The 18,032-nt window shown below is 39.2% G+C and overlaps 1 protein-coding gene across 1 annotated transcript in view; it reads left to right on the top strand.

The window, feature by feature from the left end:
- Positions 1-1,531: 1,531 nt before the first annotated feature.
- The window catches only part of LOC130417005 (NACHT, LRR and PYD domains-containing protein 3-like), a 33,138-nt gene continuing 16,637 nt past the window's right edge, over positions 1,532-18,032 (top strand). The window contains exons 1-3 of the mRNA XM_056742348.1: positions 1,532-1,586; positions 10,430-10,711; positions 15,076-16,873. Of these exons, the coding sequence (XP_056598326.1) occupies positions 10,447-10,711; positions 15,076-16,873 (2,063 nt within the window). The 5' untranslated portion in view covers positions 1,532-1,586; positions 10,430-10,446. The remainder of the gene's footprint in view (positions 1,587-10,429; positions 10,712-15,075; positions 16,874-18,032) is intronic.

Here is an 18,032-nt window from a genome sequence, read left to right as displayed (position 1 = left end):
ACATGGCACCTGGGGTGGGCGCGGTTTGCACCGCGCTCCGACTTCAGGAACCAGGTATCCCCGGGTTAGCACGGATGACATCACTTCTCCTTCCTCCAGAACTCGACCGCTGGGGGTGGAGCTCGGATTCGTCAGAGTCGGATGTCAGTCTCCCTCCGATGCTGCGAGCGACATCTCATCTACGTCACATATCGTATCCGAGTGTGTGCGTGAGGATCCGGAAGGTATGCCACCGCCGGTTGGGGAATGTTTAGAAGAGCCCGTGAGCACTTGGCTGGCGGGTTTACGTTCACAGAGTTCCCCATATCACTAACGCTGGGTGGTCATCGGGGCCGTAGCCACAGATGTACAGCCCAGGTAGCAGACGAAATGGTGGCTGGTTCCCGTGGGAAGACAGCCCCCGTAACCGCAACTTCTGAATGACAATCTGCCCGCAGTGCGGGCGAGATGTGTCAATGAACGCTGCTTCAGCGTGCTGGTTGCCCAGACACCTAATGAAGCGATCATGTCCATCCCCCTCCTCGATGAGGGTGCCACACCCAATAGAACAGCAGGACATGCCGCGCTGGAGAATGCTCAGTCAGTCCTGAAAAGGACCTCTTAGAAAAAATCTCTTACACCTCCGGAACTGGCGAGACGCCCAGGGGAAGGTCGCTGCAGGTAGGGACGATCCAGTGCTCTACGTCGTAGATCCGGCAATGTAGAAGAATAAGAATTTGTTGAATTCGTTATGTTTGGAGTCATGAGCGAAGGCTCTGAAGAACAAAAGGTAAGTGAATGCTGCACGCCGGCTTCGTTTTATACCGGCCATCCGGGGGCGGAGACCGGCATGCAAATTTCATTCGCCAAATTTCATTGGCATTTTCTATAGTAGTCAGAGTTGATTGGTTCTCAATGGCGAACCCCATCTGTCGTTCTCGACACAACGTCGAGAGACAGACAGAAAGTGAACAGAATGAAAATCATCCAACCTACAATATGGAGTAAATGCATTTCTAACTTTGTTTTTGATTATGCTTATATTGAAAATCATTATTATAACCATTTCAGTGCTCACAAGTTGTTAATGTAAACTTATTTTTAATGATTTTAAATATGCTATTTAACATTCAATGGTACTTTGATTTAAGAACTTTAGTTTGTCACTGTTTATAATCCACATTCATAGTTCAATACATAGCGGAAACAGTGGGCTAAATAAACTTGTTTTATCTCAGAATCTTTACTTTAATGTGTTATTTTAAATAGACTTTTAAAATGATGTGAGTGCATCAAAATCATTTGGTCAGGTGACCTGTATACCCTAAAACGTTACGCCTAACGAATGCAGTTGAAACGTCTGTATTTATTTACCTTCTTGTTAAACATTAGACATGCAGAAACTGAAAATCCTGACATGACACAGAAGCTCATAAATATTCATGTAACTCTGCCCTCTGAGAAAATATTGGCAACCAAAAATCTCGTAGCACCGACACATGTGTAAATGGGAAGAAGGAAGTGGTCTCAAAATCGAAAGTAAAAGCATCCATGACAATTTGCCATTTAGTGCCTCAAACTGTCGTCAAAAAAACACAAACTACACGGTAAGAACTAAACAATAAACTTCACTTCAGTTTCTGATATAATGTTTCAATATGATCATGTTTTTATTACACTTGTTGTCGTGTTAATCAATCTGAACGCTTATTTAAAACCGATGACATGTTGAAGTTGCAGACGAGCTCGAGGTCTGAATTTATGGGCTGATTTATGTTTGTCTTGACAATGTGAGATCCAAAAGCTACTGATTTTGGTGCCGGTGCAGGTACACTTTTCTATAAGTATAGTTGGAGTATAAAGTGTAGCCAGGTTTTCACGTAGCCAGGTTTGCCCGTTTTTTAACAGCATTTTTTTTTACAGTGCAGGGTTGAAATGGGAGAGATGAAATCAGATTTAAGAAGAGAAAAGCTAGCAGTGATATTTTGGGTTAATTTACAGGGTAGTGATAAGAATAATCGTACACGCTCAATTTTAAATGAGTGATGGGAATATAAAAAGAATGGAGGAAATAGTTTTGGATGGAAATATGAACAGTGTCTGCAGAATGAAGTAATTTGCTCTAATTTGCCATTAAATGGTGTATCAGTGGAATATTCCTGAACCGAATGTGAACGTGAGATTGTTGGAGGCCTGGGAAAAAGCAGAACAAGGATATGAAAAAAGTTTTAATCGACAGATGAGAACTAAGTAATTTCACAAACCAAATGTATATTACATCAATTCTTGCATTGTTTGCCTCGATAAACATTAATGACATGCAATAAAATGCCATTACAAAAATGAATTAAAAGGATCAGACATACAGTTGTCAGGTTTTGGCAGAGACGAAACAGACAGAATGGTAAGTTTATACGTTTAATTTGCAGAATGGATCGGTACAATGAAATAGGTGAATATCCGGTAAGATGACAAAACAGATGGAAACTTATCCGTAGTGTAACCAAGTCTCTCTCTTTATCTTGCTGATAAAGCTGATGATGAATTCCTTTACAGGCGGGAAGAAGATTCGCTGAGAAGATTGGGACAGTAGGTAGGAATACAGGTACGTATGGTATAGAAACTGTGTCATGTGTAGACGAGATCAGACAATGAGTGAATGTTGGTCTGTGGTATAAATGGGTGCACTGCTGATGAGGTCCAGGTGATAGTGATTAGTAATCGGGTGACAATGAGCGTGTGAATGACTGAGTGGGCGGAGTGAGGGAATGAGTGGAGGGAGATGGTGATGGAATCCTGACAACAGTGACGTCAGAATTTATTAATCCACAACTCAACAAAACTTTATTTATATAGTGCTTTTTACAATTTTCATTGTTACATAGCAGCTGCACGAGAGACATAATCCTGACCCTATCATACATGCTGCAAACTGCAGCAGCCATCCTCACATATAATAAAACAAAGCACAACACTTTAAATAATCTATAGTTAAAAAACAAATGGAAGCAGATCTGATTTGTGATGTGAAAAAGTTGAGAAGTGAGTTAGGCAGATTCGAGCCCAGTATACTTCACAGCAGAGTCAAAATCATTTGTCACGCGTCCTTCACCACAGAAGCTGCTGATAAAGTAGTATTGTTTTTACAATCTTTTCTCTGTGAGGAGTCACTTACATTTTTCATTCTTCCGATGGTTCTGCAATAAATCCTGTAATAAAATATTAATTTGAATTGACCTGACCAGACAGCCGCGAGAGCCCCTGCCATACACAGAACGCCTCTGCAGACATACTGTAGGCCTACATTGACTCAACTCAACTTTATTTATATAGCGCTTTTTACAATTTTCATTGTTACAAAGCAGCTGTACATTGAAGTGAGTGTTTATTAAAACAGGGCCTTTCAGCACACTGGTCAAATAAAATGAGACTCCACTGGAATATGTTAAAGGTAACCCATCACAAAACAGCCTCCAGTCTTTTGTCCTCTTCTGTAGTTGAAATATCATCTGTGGACAATTCTCAAACCTACAATATGGAGTAAATGCATTTCTAACTTTGTTTTTGATTTTGCTCATCTTGAAAATCATTATAATCACCATTCAAGTGCTCACAATTTGTAAATGTAAACTTATTCTTAATGATTTTACATATGCTATTTAACATTTAATGGTACTGTGTTTAAGAACGGGAAGAAGGAAGTGGGCTCAAATTCATCGTCAAACAAACACAAACTACACGGTATGAACTAAATGATAAACTTCACTTCAGTGTCTCATATAATGTTTCAATATGATCATGTTTTTATTTCACTTGTTGTCGTGTTGAAGTTCCAGCCAAGCTCGAGGTCTGAACTTATGGGCTGCTCTGCTGAGTTTTTCTTGACAAAGTGAGATCCAAAAGCTGCTTATTTTACTGCCGGTGCAGGTTCACTTTTCTACAATTATAGTTGGAGTATAAAGTGTAGACAGCTTTTCACGGATGAAATACACTAAAATGCTCCGCTGACGGCGCCGTCTTTGAATTAGACAAAATAATTGCTGTTTGACTAAACTTTATACCACGATCTTTCTCTTTAAATACAATTCTACCAGAAAGACTCGGAGGCCAAAGTTGAGTATACAACATTTATTTGACAGCTGATAGACAGAATATATATGGATATAATAAGATGGTGACAGTTCTTTGGAGTAGGCCCTGTCCGTGGCTCGCATCCAGAGGACCAAGAAGTCCTCCACTTCCCGCCTTGAGATGGTAAGGCGGGGGCGTAGCCAACCCCCTTGGGGTTATATTGACAGGGACCTCCTGGTGGTGGTGGGGAGGATGGGGGGCGAATCACGTAGCTCCGACTGCGGACATAGGAAGGGGTAAGTGGCGATCTTTTATGTTTCATGTCGGAAGGTGATTGGTTGGGTGTTGATTGGCAATGAGTGATATAAGATTGAGTCTTCCTGGCAGAACTAGCGCTGAAGCAACATTTCTACCAGAAAGACTCGGAGGCCAAAGTTGAGTATACAACATTTATTTGACAGCTGATAGACAGAATATATATGGATATAATAAGATGGTGACAGTTCTTTGGAGTAGGCCCTGTCCGTGGCTCGCATCCAGAGGGCCAAGAAGTCCTCCACTTCCCGCCTTGAGATGGTAAGGCGGGGGCGTAGCCAACCCCAGAGAATGATCGTGGGCTTACCTCTGGAGTGGGGCCTACCCCCCCAAAAGAAATTATTTCTACTCACCTGCTGGTTGGAGTCTCTAGCAGAACCTGCAGAACGATATTAATTGCAAATGTTAGTGATAAAACAATTTACCGGTCGCTGGTCGTGAGTAACACTGAGACGGGGCCCGATAGGCCACAACATATACACGAGGCCTCGATGGGCCACAGCACTGACGAGGCTGACGAGGGGCCCCAGTGACAGAGGTCCCGATAGGCCTCAACACTGACGAGGCTTTGATGGGCCACAACTCTGATACATAGCCCGGAAGGCACGACACTTGAGACAAGACCCCGATGGGCAGCAACCACTGACAAGGCCGCGATGGGCCACAACATAGGAACGCAGCCCTAATAGGGCACAACACTGAGACGAGGCCCGCTGGGCCACAACACTGACAAGACCCCGGAAGGCCACGACATTATGAGGTACATCCAGCCCCTTCTTTTTGACAAGGCCCCGACGGGCCACAACCACTGACAAGGCCGACTAGAGGCCCCAGTGACGGAAGGCCTGCTAGGCCACAACACTGACAAGGCCACGATGGGCCACAACATAGAAACGCAGCCTTAATGGGCCACAACACTGAACAGGCCTTGGTAGGCCACGATACTGAACAGGCCTTGGTAGGCCGTGACACACCACCACCAGTATTTGCAAGATTTACCTGGATATTAGACGGATAGGCTCGTTGAGCTGCCGTGATGGTAGAGGAGTCTGGTCTTATTAAGACTCATAAGCAGAGGATGACCATCTACCTGTCCATTTAATGGTTCCCATTGGACTTCCGCGTTCGACTGCGGTAGTACTTGCTCTGATCCTGAAGGAGTGTCGGTATACAGGAGGGGCGCACATCGAGCTGACGCCTGGATCTTGACCGGATGAGGCTTGTTGAGCTGTTATGAGGTTTTCCATTAGAATTCCGCGTTCAGCCCGGTTGTGGCTGCTCCGATCCTTGATCTTGACTTGAAAGAGCTTGTTGGACTTCCATGATGATTTTGGAGTCGGGTCTTATGTAGGGTTTAAATGCAGATGACAAACATCTGCGCACCAGCTTTGTTGAAATCCTTACTCTGCAGCTTCGTAGTTGCTCCGATCCCAAAGTATTTTCAGATCGTGGTGAAGCTTCATATTACCGTGATACTTAAGTAGAAGAGTGTTTTGCAGTGCCAAAATTAAAGAAGATTTGTTTGTTTCTTGGCACGTGCTATTGCCGTTCTGTAGTCCTCTCTGCCCTCACACTGTTATATTTTATTTTGTCGAGCAGCTCAACTGCAATGGTTATGTTCTATGATAGGTTGAAATCAGTCACATGGTGTGTGTATGTGCCTGTGTGTTTCAGACTCGGCGTGTGTGAGAGAGGCTGCAGTCGGCATCATGTACACAGCGTCAACATTGAATTTTAAACGTCCAGTTACTGAATTCCTATTATAATATTTCCAGTCCAAAACATTCGGGGCTAGATTACAAACAATCGGGGCTACATACAACTCTTTTCATGAAAGATATTATCCAGACTGTTGAAAGTGAGGGTGTTTAATAAACGTGCCTGCAAACGTTATATTGGCGACATGCAGAGAGAGAGAGCAACACAACCCAGTGTGTGAGTGATAGTGCAGTCTGAGGTGAGGCTCAACAATTCACTTCGGCACATCCCCCTTCTCCCTTTTTCAGAGCAGGAAATGTGTAAATTAAGCGATTTTGACTATAACAATGATCAAATTATTGGAATCATTGGAATTTATAGCACAGAACAGGTTTCATTTATTCAAGTTTATTTTATGTTCTCATTATTCGTTTTTTTCATGATGAAAAGTGAGTCTGACCGCACATCACTGCTCTTTCATAAAGCCTATAAACAGGGGTGTATCTAGGATATAAAACTATCAGGGGCTAATGTAGGGAATTTGGATTAAGATTTTTTGTTCACAATAGTAGAATCACGAAAAACTGTGCGGGCTTGTTGAGATAATCTGGATTTTGATATCATGAATTATAGTCCATTTTTGTCTGTGTGTACACGCACACTAAAGTTAATACCTTTTCAACATTGAACATTGAATTTTAAACGTCCAGTTACTGAATTCCTATTATAATATTTCCAGTCCAAAACATTCGGGGCTAGATTACAAACAATCGGGGCTACAGCCCCGAATAAAAAGTGCTAGCAACGCCCATGCTATAGAATATATGAATATGGTCTTGACATGCATCTTTTCTGTTGGTTTAAATTAATTCAGATTATTTAGAGTTCAACAGTTGTTTTAGCATCAAGACAATCGATAACAACCCTTCTCTGCCTCTTTTTAAATAAGTAGAACAAAAACTGCTATCAACTCCATTCAAATATACTGGCAGCATTGTAATACTATTTGAACACAATTATACAGATGTGTTTACATTTGTCCACAAATATAAATCTAAGACCATTCCGCGGAATTCTGCAGATTGCATAGGGGCCTGCTTATGAGGAAAAACAACTTGAAAAAACTTTATGTGACCAAAACCTATTAGGGGGAAGATATACACAACACAGGATAAATAAAAGTAAGCCATTTAAAAATGTTCATGTTCATGTTATGTGGCTTTTTAAAAAATAATTTGTCGCCTGTGTTTTTCGCCTCTATAGTAGCAAATGGCTCCTTAACTGATTTTTTGTCCGGAGCCCTAAGATTTGTTTTTGGTTATTTAGGTCTCACCATTTCAAACAACATTATTTCAAAGCAGCAACTAAATGATTTGAGAACTTATCTTTCAAAAATCCATCAGTTTTCATTTTAAGTGTGTTGGTTTACTCTCATGAATGATGTTAAAGAGTAAGTAGGATTAGATCATGAAAATTACATTTCATGCGGTGTGTTTTGTTGCCTAGTATGAAAGTAAGCAGTCTGCCAAGTTGTAAGTCCTAAGGTGAATAAATAACAAAGTCATTGGCTCGTAAAAAAGGGAGTCGACTCTGAATCATGCAAATGAGACGTGTCTCTAACCGTCATGTCTATATGTCACCAGTCATAGTACCCGCCTACGTTTTGCTGGGACTGCCGTTAAAACTTCACTCTCCTCCCAAAAACACTGTTGCTTGTTCATGATGCGTTTGCCGTCTAAATCCTGTGTTCTACGTGAAACTAAATGCGTCTTATTTAAACTTCCAAAGGAAGAACTTCTGAGGAAACAATGCTTACAATTGTCACTATGTCTAGTGACTTGTTTGTATATCGCCTAATCTTGTCAACGTCCTGTTACCTTGTGTCTTGTAGTATAGTTTAGTGTTGTACCAAGTGTTTGTTTTCTTAATCTAGTTAGTCCGTGTCCTTGTTTTATTCAATAGTTATCCTGTCTTGTTTTCCCCCCTCGTGGGTTTTGTTTTTCCTTTTTGTATTATTTAAAATAAATATCTAATTAAACCCCTTACTACCGCCGTGTGCCTGCACTTGGGTTCTTCCTCTCTTCTGCCCTGTCAAAACCGGGACAGAACCGTAACACATGTTGTGCGTGTATGCTTGCACAAGATAGAATGGGCACCTGCAGATCTCAAAAGAATTACGTGGATTTTAGTGCTTGTCATTGACAAGTTATAAACACTCAACGTGAGAGCATAACTAGTATGCCCTGTATTGGTGTGTGACAGATTTTTTTAGCCCAAGGACGTTTAAAACGAAACTAACCTGCAGTTTTCACCCCTGTTTATTAGCAAAACAAACATATATTAATAGACATTAAACAGATATTAACACACATACAGTTAAACTCCAAGTGTCTATCTGCACTTATACTGTATACAATAAGTTTAACACAGGTTTGAATGTTCTATTTAGCCTGTTACTTAGCTCCCTTCGCTATCATATGCTGACGTCATCTTCCTATACTGTTGATAAATATTACTCATATCGACAGTTTTGTCTCGTTCAGTTTGTCAGGATCCCTTTTGAGGAACAACTTTGAAGCAAATCCTGCTTCTACTGTCCTTGGTTGAAAAGCACTCCTGTTTGAAGTGATTTGAGTAAACAAGAAGGTTTTTACTGATGGTTTCTGATGGATTTCCAGTAAAAAATAAAATAAATCCACTTCTGTCTCGTGTCTTCTGAGGCTGGGACTCTAAACAAAGACTTTATGGTGTCACGTACACTGCTGTCGCTTGTGAAAACAACAACAGCATTGTGGGTGGAATTGTGTAGATTAAGGGGCGGTAACATTATAATAAGAGCCTGCTTTTACTTCACAACAGGAGGGAAATCTGAACGGTTCAATTTCTCACATGCTTGCAGGTATAGGCACACCAAAACACACTTACAGGGTTCTTGTTTTTCACCTTTTCTGGGTTGCTGGACGCATAGGGGACCCGATTATCGCACTTCAACACTGAAAAAAAGAGATTTTCATCTGTTGTTCTTCATCTTTTTAAACAATAACCATAAACATCCATTGTTAAACACCCAAAAAACATCATCAAATGCTCAAAAACAGCAAAAGAATGGCTCGTTTAAACACAAGAGTCAAGAGCCCAACTAAAGCAAACATTGCGGGTTTGTTGAAGTTTCAACATTGTTCAGCAGTAATTGTGGGTGCAAAAGTGATACTGACCATTTTAACATTGACTCAATGCTTGTTTATTATTGGGGTTATCAATGTTTTGTATTTTGTTCTGTTGGTATTTTTAAAGGTTTTTGGTACTTTGGTATAATACAAATATTTTGAAATGTTGCTTTGATCAGAAGACATTATATTGGTACTGCAAATGCATTGATTGACTGTTATTTTTATGACAACTCTGAGTATTAAGCAAAGTGTAATAAAACAGCTACAGTTGGTTTTAATGGTAAATATAAGTTATTAGGATAGACAGTATTTGTTAAGGTTGGTCCAAAGTCTTTATTTTTTCAGAGATAAAATCTGTGTGACGTGCTTCTGTATTTGAAGAATTTATTATAATCCAAAGTGTTTGTCTTTCATTTTGTTAGTATTTCCTGTAGCTCAGGGGATTGCACATACATATGTTTAAATGTATAGGATAATGCAATGTAAGTCGCTTTGGTTAAAAGCATCTCCCAATTGCATAAATGTAAATTTAGTATGACAGGTTTAAGTCTAAAAACACTTGTTTGGTCTTTATTAGTTTACTTCACAAGTCATATTTTGCAACAGAAAACTTTATTCTTCAGGTCAGGCCGCACGTTTGAACTATGACCTCAGACAGATTTGATAATGGGACTCCATAAAGTTTTGGTCACCAGTATTTATGTGCTGTTTACTGTTTAGTGTCATAGAAGGTTACAAATGTGACTCTCATATGTAAAATATCCCTTTAACTCAGATAAAACAATAAGATGATCTGTTCAGATGGCTTTTCTTACAGTAATGTTTCTCCTTTTATGAACACATAGTGGGTGTCAGTCATTCATTTAATCATTTCTGTCCAGCACTCATCATGTCTACTCACAATAGAACAGTTTCATTAGGTCTATAGTCAGTTTATGGTGTGTGGGTCAGATCAGACAGAGAACACAGGTGTACACGGAAATCAACTTTACTACAGTATTTGATTCACATCATCAAATCTCTCCACCATCTGACAAACATGTTGAATGGGTTCATTATGAAGAGACAGAAACACATGCAGAAAATCAACAGCTCACTGTTGTCTTCTGTGAACCAGATTCTTGGTTTATTATTTACACAGCAACATCATCTGATCTCCAGAAACTCTCTGAGATGTTTTTCTTCTCGTCCTGCAGAAGTGACTCAGTGCTGGATGATGGCGTCTGTTAAGAAGCTCCTCATAGACTCACTGGATGATTTGGATAAAGCTCAACTGAAAAGGTTTCGGTGTTACCTGAGGAATGATTATAAGTTTCCAGCTTCTGGACTGGAGGAAGCAGATGTCTTAGATACAGTAGATAAGATGGTGGAGCGTGAGAAACAAGAAGGAGCCGTGAACGTCACACTAGACATCCTAAGGAAGATGAACAAGAACCAGCTGGCTGAAGAACTAGAGAACAAACTCAAAGTAAAGAAAGGTAAAGAAAAAGAGTTTCATCTTATGTTAAAGTTCATGAGTCTGTTAATCTCTCTCCTTCATTTGAAAGTGAAGCTGTTGATTGTGATTAAAATGAGTTCAGAAACGGACTGAAGAACATCTTAAAACAGAAACATGAGCGCTTATTGAATGGTGATGTAGAGACTGAACTGTATCAGTCTGAATAATGTTAAAACTGATCTCTACATGCTGGAGAACGAGACTGATGGAGCAGTGACATCTCACATACACGCATCACATTATGGTTCTGTCCCATCTTCAGTCCACACAACCAGTTTCCCTCAGATCACATACAGTAAAGAATGACGACCTTCAGGTGACTCAGATCTGGATTAAACACAAACATGAGCCACAACTGAGCCAAATATCAGCCGAGAAAATAACTTATAACTGAACCAGAACAGAACTGAAATGAAATGAATTCTCTCTCAGCAACAGAAGTGTTTCACTCAGTGCTATTGATAAGGAATCAATTTGATGAAGAAATAAATGACTGTGAGGTTGAAGCATTAAAAGAGTCAAGACATGACGACCAAATTTTCCTCGACCTTATCACATATAAGAGGTGTTGGTATCCTTTAGAACATCTGAGCAAGTGTAGTAACTTAAAACACTATCGTCCTAGTCTTGTCAGTACTAATTTATGTGTTAATTTTTTATGAACAAAACGAGAATCCAGCACACTGAAAGCAATTAATTTCATTTAAATAGTACTTTGCAACCGGTAATGACCCATGAAATGAAAAATACATGATTATTGAGTTTTTATTTAAATATATGTCAAATAATATGTAAATGTTGCTGTTTCACTTCACATGGTTCTAAATTGCACCAAAAAAGCAATAGCACAACCCAATTTAGTGCTATATAGAACCCATTTTAGGTTTTATAGAACCTCAGGGGTGCTATAAAGAACCATATCTTTATCAGAAAATAGTGGGGGGTAATTTTGTTTTTTTTATTAATTCATTCATTAATTTTTTTACAGATATAACGATTGTCTATTTCCATTTTACCTTATAAAAACAATAAGCAAGACATGTAAATCAAGTAATACTTTTATTTCCTATTGGTCACATCATTAAATGTCAAGCAACATTCAATATATTTGAACATATTAATGCCTTTCATAATCTTGCATTGGTGCAAAGCAGCTTTACAGAAAAAAACAGCCCAAAACAGAGACATAGGAAAAGTAAAGAAATAAGTTTAAGCCCATTTTAGCAGAAAAGTAGTAGAAATGTGAGAACAAAAATAAAAGTATATACAGTTGAAAGAAAAAGTATGTGAACCCTTTGGGCTTACTTGGATTTCTTCATAAATTGGTCATAAAATGTGTTCTGATCTTCATCTAAGTCACAACAATAGAGAAACACAGTCTTCTTAAACTAATACCGCACAAACATTATACGTTTTCATGTTTTTATTGAACACAACATGTAAACATTCATATTGTAGGGTGGAAAAAGTATGTGAACCTTTGGGTTTAATAACTGGTTAAACCTCCTTTGGCAGCAATAACCTCAACCAAACGATTCCTATAGTTGCAGATCAGACCTGCACAACGGTCAGGAGAAATTTTGGACCATTCCTCTTTACAAAAGTGTTTCAGTTCAGCAATATTCTTGCGATGTCTGGTGTGAATCGCTCTCTTGAGGTCATGCCACAGCATCTCAATCGGGTTGAGGTCAGGACTCTGACTGGGCCACTCCAGAAGGCATATTTTCTTCTGTTGAAGCCATTCTGTTGTTGATTTACTTCTATGCTTTGGGTCGTTGTCCTGTTGCATCGTCCTCTGTTAAGCTTCAGTTGGCGGATAGATGGTCTTAAGTTCTCCTGCAAAATGTCTTGATAAACTTTGGAATTCATTTTTCCATCGATGACAGTAATCTGTCCAGGGCCTGAGGCAGCAAAGCAGCCCCAAACCATGATGCCCCCTCCACCATATTTTACAGTTGGGATGAGGTTTTGATGTTGGTGTGCTGTGCCTTTTGTTCTCCACACATCGTGTTGTGTGTTCTTTCCAATCAACTCAATTTTGGTTTCATCTGTCCACAGAATGTTTTGCCAGTAGTGCTGTGGAACAAAAATGTTAGCATGTGCCAGAGATTTCTGTAAGTGTTTAGCTGACACTCTAGGATTCTTCTTCCCTTCATTGAGCATTCTGCGCTGTGCTCTTGCAGTCATCTTTACAGGACGACCACGCCTAGGGAGTGTAGCAACAGTGCTGAACTTTCTCCATTTGTAGACAATCTGTCTTACCGGGGACACATGGATATCAAGGCTTTTAGATATACTTTTGTAGCCCTTTCCAGCTTTATGTAAGTCAACAATTCTTGATCGTAGGTCTTCTGAGAGCTCTTTTGTGCGAGGCATGGTTCACATCAGACAACGCTTCTTCAGAACAGCAAACTCAAAACTGGTGTGTGTTTTTTATTGGACAGGCCAGCTTTAATCAACACATCCAATCTCATCACATTGATTGGACCCCAGGTTGGCTGACTCCTGGCTCCAATTAGCTCTTGGAGAAGTCTTTAGCCTAGGGTTTCACATACTTTTTCCACCCTTCACTATGAATGTTTACATGTTGTGTTCAATAAAAACATTAAAACGTATAATGTTTGTGCGGTATTAGTTTAAGGAGACTGTGTTTCTCTATTGTTGTGACTTAGATGAAGATCAGAACACATTTTATGACCAATTTATGAAGAAATCCAAGTAAGCCCAAAGGGTTCACATACTTTTTCTTTCAACTGTATATAACCAGGAAAAATGTAAAAATACCTGATTATTATTTAAAGTTAACTGGTCAGCAAGATTATACAGCAAGCACTACAGCCAAGAACTCAGACAGGCAATACAATGATTAAATATTGTATTGTTTTCTGTATTAAGTGGCAGATAACTACATCCATTATTATTATTTATTTAAGTTTCTAGCCAAACAAAAGTAGGATCTTGGTCTGCCATGGAGCACAGATTTGCAGGCCATGATCATCGCAGATTCCCACCACTTTCCATCTATGGCTGTGCTCATCACCCTTGAGCATTAGACTTAACCAGAGCTGTGTCTGTCAGGTGTTTTCAGGAGCCTGAAGATGAGACATGGAGACAAAACAAGTAGTTAGTGTGGAGGTCACTCTCACATGTTAAAATAATGTCTTGGCAGAAGTTTTGTTGAGCCGACTCCTGCAGTATAATCATGTTATTTGGTAATAAAGATAATGTTTGGCTAAAGATTCATTCGTAAATTTTGATTACTTACCTTTTGAATGTGTCACTGAATTTACCTCAACCGTCAAAGTCAGACCTGCAGTGGTTTAGAGCTTTGCTTATAAGTCACATGAAATAGAGACAAGTACATATATGTACTTTAAGAACACACAAAACTTAATTTCCAAAATTATTTAAAATGTAAATTGCAATTAAGGATATCAACTTTAAAAGAAACATTAACATATCGCCTTTAAAACATTCAGTATGACACAGTTGTCAGACTTCTGAGCTGATACCGCGAGAAATACCCGTCTCTTTCAAGTTCACTCCCAGCACAAGGTCATATACAAAACTCTGAAATATCAATAAATAAACATAAATACAACTTGAACACACATACTGTTGAAGAAACATGAAGATACTGTTCATGAAAATATTTTAGAAAAATTGACATTCAACCAGTAGAAGTAAATAATGATTGATGATATAATATTTGTGATAAATATTGAGTAGAGTATATACATTTTAACTGTCCTAATTAATTGGTAAAGCAGATTCCCATTAATTATTTACCCATAAAATATCTTGCATAGATAAAAAAATTGATTCAGGACAAACAACCAATCAGGAGGCAGCTTCTACATAACTGATTTAATTTAAACCAAAAAAGGCGGGAATAAAGAACCCTTTCCCAATACAAAGAACCATTTCAGCTGAAAAGAGGTTCTTCAGAAGACATGCTTCTAAATAATACATTTATCATCATTAAAGAACCTTTTAAGAACCATTTTTTAGAGTTTACTGTATGGGCTCATACACAAAATATACCATAATTTAAAGCTCAATAGCTTTTAAAGAGAATGCAGTTTTACGCAAAGCATGATGGGAAGGGAAATCCCTCTCATTGAATAAATGAACAGTAATGCTGACACAATAAGAAGATTAAATCCTCGATCATTTAAGACCTGTTCCTGTAGCTCAGTGGTATGAGTGCAAGGTTGTGGGTTCGATCCCAGGGGATTGCATATGCCTAAGTATAAATGTTTATGATAATGCAATGTAAGTCGCTTGGAATAAACGTGATTGCCAATTGCATAAATGTAAATGTATTTCATTACTGTTTTGTAGGTGCATCTGCAGTTGACAGTAAAGCTGTTGATGATGATCACAGTGAGTTCAGCAACACACTGAAGAGGTTATTAAAACGGGATTATGAGAGAATATTGGATGGTAATTCACACCAGAAGACATACTTGACTGATATCTACACTGATCTCTATATAGTGAAGAATAAGACTGGTGGAGTAGTGAATGAACATGAAGTGAGACATATTGAATTAAACAGAACTGCTGCTGAGGAAACGTCAGTCAAGTGTAATGACATATTTAAAGTCCAGCATGATACAGGTCGACAAAATAGAAAAGTGCTGACGCTGGGCATCGCAGGTGTGGGCAAAACTGTCTCTGTCAGTAAATTCATCCTTGACTGGGCTGAAGGAAAAGAAAATCAGGAAATCATCTTTATTTTTCCTCTGGCCTTCCGTCAACTGAATCTGATTTCAGGAAACCGCAGTCTAATGGGATTGATAAATAAAAAGTTCTTTGGTTCTGATAAACAACTGTCATCACTGCCTAAAGAAGAAGATAAAGTGATGTTCATCTTTGATGGTCTGGACGAGTGTCGCTTCTCTTTCAGCTTTAAGAACAGTGAGGGATTTACAGATGTTACTAAAGAAACTACAGTAGATGTCATAATAACAAACCTGATCGAAAGAAATCTGCTTCCGTCCGCTCTCATCTGGATCACCTCCAGACCAGCAGCAGCCCATCTGATATCTCCAGAACACATTGATCAGGTGACAGAGATCAGAGGATTCAATGATGAGCAGAAGGAGAAATACTTCTCCAGAAACAGCAAACCTGACATGTCAGAAAGAATCGTCTCACACATCAAGAGATCCAGAAGTCTGCACATCATGTGTCATATTCCCGTCTTCTGCTGGATCTGTCTCAGTGTTCTCCAGCCTCTGATGACTCGAGAGAATCAGGACAAAACTCCCACAACTCTCACAGGGATGTACATCTACTTCTTACTCTCACAGATGGAACAGATGAAAGCAAAAAAACAAAGTGCCAGCCTTCCTCAGTCTTTTGAAGATGTTGTTCTGAAGCTCGGGGAACTTGCCTTCAAACAGCTTCAGAAAGGAAATCTGATTTTCTATAGAGAAGATCTTGAGGAATGTGGGCTGTATGTCGATGATGGTATAGTTTTATCTGGGTTATGCACTCAGATGTTTCAGGCAGAAAAGCCAGTTTCTGGGAGAAAGGTCTTCAGTTTTGTACATCTCAGTGTTCAGGAATTCCTTGCTGCTCTTTACGTGCTTTTCATTTACAAAAACAAAAAAACAAACCCATTCTGTCTCTCTCTGCGAAACAAACTAAAAAGGACAGTCAAGAAAAATTCACTGGTTGACCTTCATAAGACTGCTGTTAAAAATGCTCTTCAGAGTAAGAACGGACACCTGGATCTTTTCCTGCGGTTCCTCATGGGTCTCTCTCTGGAGTCAAATCAGAATGAGCTGAAAGATCTTCTGCCCTCACTGAACATCACAGCAGAAGACATGAGACAGACTGTTGAATATATCAAACAGACAATTAAGAAATCTGAATCATCAGAGAAGAGCATAAATCTTTTCCACTGTCTGAATGAACTGAAAGATGATTCCCTGATAATAGAAATCCAGAAGTATCTGAATTCAGAAGATCTTTCAGCACAAGATCTCTCTTCTGGTCAGTGGTCTGCTCTGGTGTTTGTGCTGCTGATGTCTGAAGAGACTCAAGAGATGTTTGAGATGCAGAAATACAGAAGATCTAAAGAAGCTGTGATTCGACTTCTGCCAGTGATCAGAAACACCAGAAGAGCGCTGTAAGATTCATCTCTACATTCATTCATATCAACACAACACTGACACACTTGAGTAATCTGATCTAATGCAATTTTACATCAAACAACATGTATTACAGTAGAATAAGATATTTGTAAACCTGGACAATGTTTTTTCCCTAAATGTTTGAATTAAATGTAGGTTCTGCTGTATGTACATCAAAAGTATAATATGGTTACATTAGTTTGTCTGTAGATTGACATCAGCGGGTAAAGTTATCAGAATATATGAACAATCTCAATATAAACAAAAACATGAATTTGTGTTCAATTCTTATTTGTAGAAACATGTGATATTTTAGCTTTACCGTGCTGTTTGTTTAAGGGATGGGCAATTAAAGAAAAAATTATATTCGAAGATCGATAAGAACTATTCGAAGATTATTCGAAATTCGCACCCCACCCCCACATGGACGCATTAACAGTATTACACACACATAAACGGAGAGAGAGAGAACATTTACGCTTCAAATCTGTATGACGGCACACTGCTTTATGTATTATGGAATAGGCAATCTTACATCAAGCAATACATTAAGATAACGCGCTGAAACATTAATATATTAACAACCGAATGACGGCACTTATTAACAGTACGTCGATCAGCATCAACCGCTAATAATGCTAGGACATTTCCTTGTAAGATTTTTAAAACCCTTTACTTTGACAAAGCTGATCGAAATCATATCCTTAGCGATCATCTTAGTAATTAAAGCCGTTATTTGCTCCGCCCGTCTGGCATCCAAATTGTTTGTTCTGACCATAAAACTAGCAACTGATTGCTGACCTGTGGATGAATCTGCTGGGTGCTTCGCCCTCAGATGACTGTGCATCGTAGTTGTCGATCCATGATAAGCCAGCTCTTTGCATTGCAGAGTTTGCACTGCACTTTATTCTCACTCATTTTATTAAAGGACCCCACACAGAACTCATTTTTGACACCGTCTCAATTTATCGTATCCGTTATGCCACGCGGGTCTACAGTGTGCGTAACTTCGTTAACAATTGTTGTGAGAAATTGTTTTCCTCTAATGTCTCTTGATTGACAGCATGTAAGTCTAAGGTACGTGGTTATTGGCAGCGCCACCCTTTGGTTACATGAATACGTTACGCATGAAAACAAGGGGATTTTTTAAGATCG

The sequence above is a fragment of the Triplophysa dalaica genome, unplaced genomic scaffold, assembly GCF_015846415.1.
Source record: "Triplophysa dalaica isolate WHDGS20190420 unplaced genomic scaffold, ASM1584641v1 Contig7, whole genome shotgun sequence".
In the NCBI taxonomy this organism is placed as follows: Eukaryota; Metazoa; Chordata; class Actinopteri; order Cypriniformes; family Nemacheilidae; genus Triplophysa; species Triplophysa dalaica.
Note: the sequence above shows the minus strand (reverse complement) of the source record. Positions and strands in the feature narration are given on the sequence as shown.